Raw genomic sequence first — 2,191 nt, 5'->3', positions numbered from 1 at the left:
TGGGGGAAGGTTTAGCCTGTCACGGGGGTAGGTGCTGGGGGAAGGTTTAGCCTGTCACGGGGTAGGTGTTGGGGTAAGGTTTAGCCTGTCACGGGGTAGGTGCTGGGGGAAGGTTTAGCCTGTCACGGGGTAGGTGCTGGGCTCACCAGAAGCAGCGATCCAAGGCAGGCTGGTGGATAAAGAAATGGTGACAACAAGCCGCAATAAACAATGATAACAGTTAATAACAGGCATAATAAGTTAGTAACAGGCAAGCAACAACCAGCCTGAGATTTTCAGGATGTTATATTGTCCCATCATAACTCAGCTATTCTCTTTGTAATGGTGAAACATAACCTGAAGTCTCTGGCTCAAAGGGCGCTTTGTACACCATAACGTAAGCCACGAGGAGCTCTGAGCCTCTAATGGAGCATATAAATGGAGTTATTATTCAACACTTCCACTCTATTGAGCCTTCTTGAGGCTAGAATCATGACCAGTTATCCATGTGATTACATTTAATTTATTCAGCACGCCACTGCATTAGAAAGTATACCGAGACGCGCTACCCTCAGTATAATTCAACTATTGACACATTTTTTTGCAAATCCCTGGAGAAGAATTTATCTTTAAACAGTAGAGCTCTTGTTTGATACGCGCGGCGTGTTATGATAATCTACCTGAATCACCTCCATGTGAGTTGTTAATGTTCTCTTCATATATTTAATTAAGAACCGATATGGAAATCCTCAGCAATCTGGGCACAATCTTTAAAATATTTTCACTTTGTGGTGGTGTTCGCGGATAGACGTGTTGGTGTTGAAGCATACGTAATAACAAAGCAAACAACAAGCGTGTCAACACCCCCACCTCAGCATGTCAACACCCCAACCTCAGCATGTCAACACCCCCACCTCAGCATGTCAACATTCAGTATTAGGCCTTTAATGCCCATTGACAAAATTTTTCTATGTCAAATAGTTTTTGAGTTGTGGGGGTTTTTGTTAAAAAAACAAAAAGTGGTCAAAGTTACCCCGCCGGTCAAAGTTACCCCATTTTACGGTACTAACATGTAACATCAGTAACATCATTAACATGGTAGACATTTCAATACATTTTTTTATGTAAACATGAGAATACATTACCTATATAAATTCAACACTGACTGTCCAAATGCTATTTAGGTATTATTGCAGATTAACTACATCCAAAAAAAAGGGTGTTTTTTTTTTTAATTATATGTTTTTTGGGGTGTAGACTACGAACTGTCTCTTATACACATCTCACGATTTTTTAACATGAATTCTATTATCCTGTTTTGATTACGGGAACGAGATTGTTTAATCGCAATGATCAATCCCAATCAACGCATCGTAACCTGCTAGTTAAGTATGTTATTATTCGACCAGTTTTTTCATCAATATTTCGCTCAATTTTGTCCGTTTGTTAATGCCAGTCTTTCATCAGGAAACTAAAAATGCCGGTGGTTCTAGTTTCAAAAGAAGGAAGCATTTCACTTTTGAATGAAAAATTTTCTTTAACCATAATTACGGATAGGTTATGACGTCCCTGCGAGAATTCAAATTTCTGCTGTGCTCATCGCGGGAAAGAGGTAGAGGTTCACACTTCACAGTTTCACACGTCATTCGTCAGGGTCAGTTCCTGTGCCCGAGAAGGGCTTGACGAGTTCTCAATTGTTACTCAGCGCCGGTGGACGGTGGTCGTCATAACATAACGGCTCTCCAATCCAATGTAGGTATTCTAATAATAATATTCATAATAATCACCTTTTTAACAATATGAAATTCCTGTCCGGCTGTTTTTAAGGTGATGAAATCGTGATTGCAGTACTGAGTAATGGTTTAGTTACTTTGGTAAGGTTAAAGTCAAATTGACGTAGGTAGCGTAGATCACATGTATCATGTAGCCTACCTATGCTATGTGCGTCTCCAAACAGTCCAGTGTCAAGTTGTCAACTGTGATCCTGTCCATTCGTTTAAATGCGATGCAATCAAATTCAAACCGCAATCGTCTCGTTGCAACTTCAAGCTGAGTGCCTCAGAGGCTCAGTCTCACTGTGCACGAGTGCAATGTGATTGTGAGTATGTTGGATTTTTGACTTGCATTTCTTTTTTATTTTCTTTTTTTTATTTCTTTTTTATTTTCTCACTAATTCAGTAATAAACTATAAAAACAGCATTGGAACACATCC

The 2,191-nt window shown here is 39.7% G+C and overlaps 1 protein-coding gene across 1 annotated transcript in view; it reads right to left on the bottom strand.

Annotated features, from left to right (window-relative positions):
* Positions 1-2,191, bottom strand: part of LOC108669420 — a 16,800-nt gene that overhangs the window by 6,563 nt on the left and 8,046 nt on the right. The window contains exon 6 of the mRNA XM_047884327.1: positions 147-169. Within this exon, the coding sequence (XP_047740283.1) occupies positions 147-169 (23 nt within the window). The remainder of the gene's footprint in view (positions 1-146; positions 170-2,191) is intronic.

The sequence above is a fragment of the Hyalella azteca genome, unplaced genomic scaffold (assembly GCF_000764305.2).
Source record: "Hyalella azteca isolate HAZT.00-mixed unplaced genomic scaffold, Hazt_2.0.2 contig15186, whole genome shotgun sequence".
Classification (NCBI taxonomy): domain Eukaryota; kingdom Metazoa; phylum Arthropoda; class Malacostraca; order Amphipoda; family Hyalellidae; genus Hyalella; species Hyalella azteca.
This window is presented reverse-complemented; position numbering and strand designations above follow the sequence as displayed.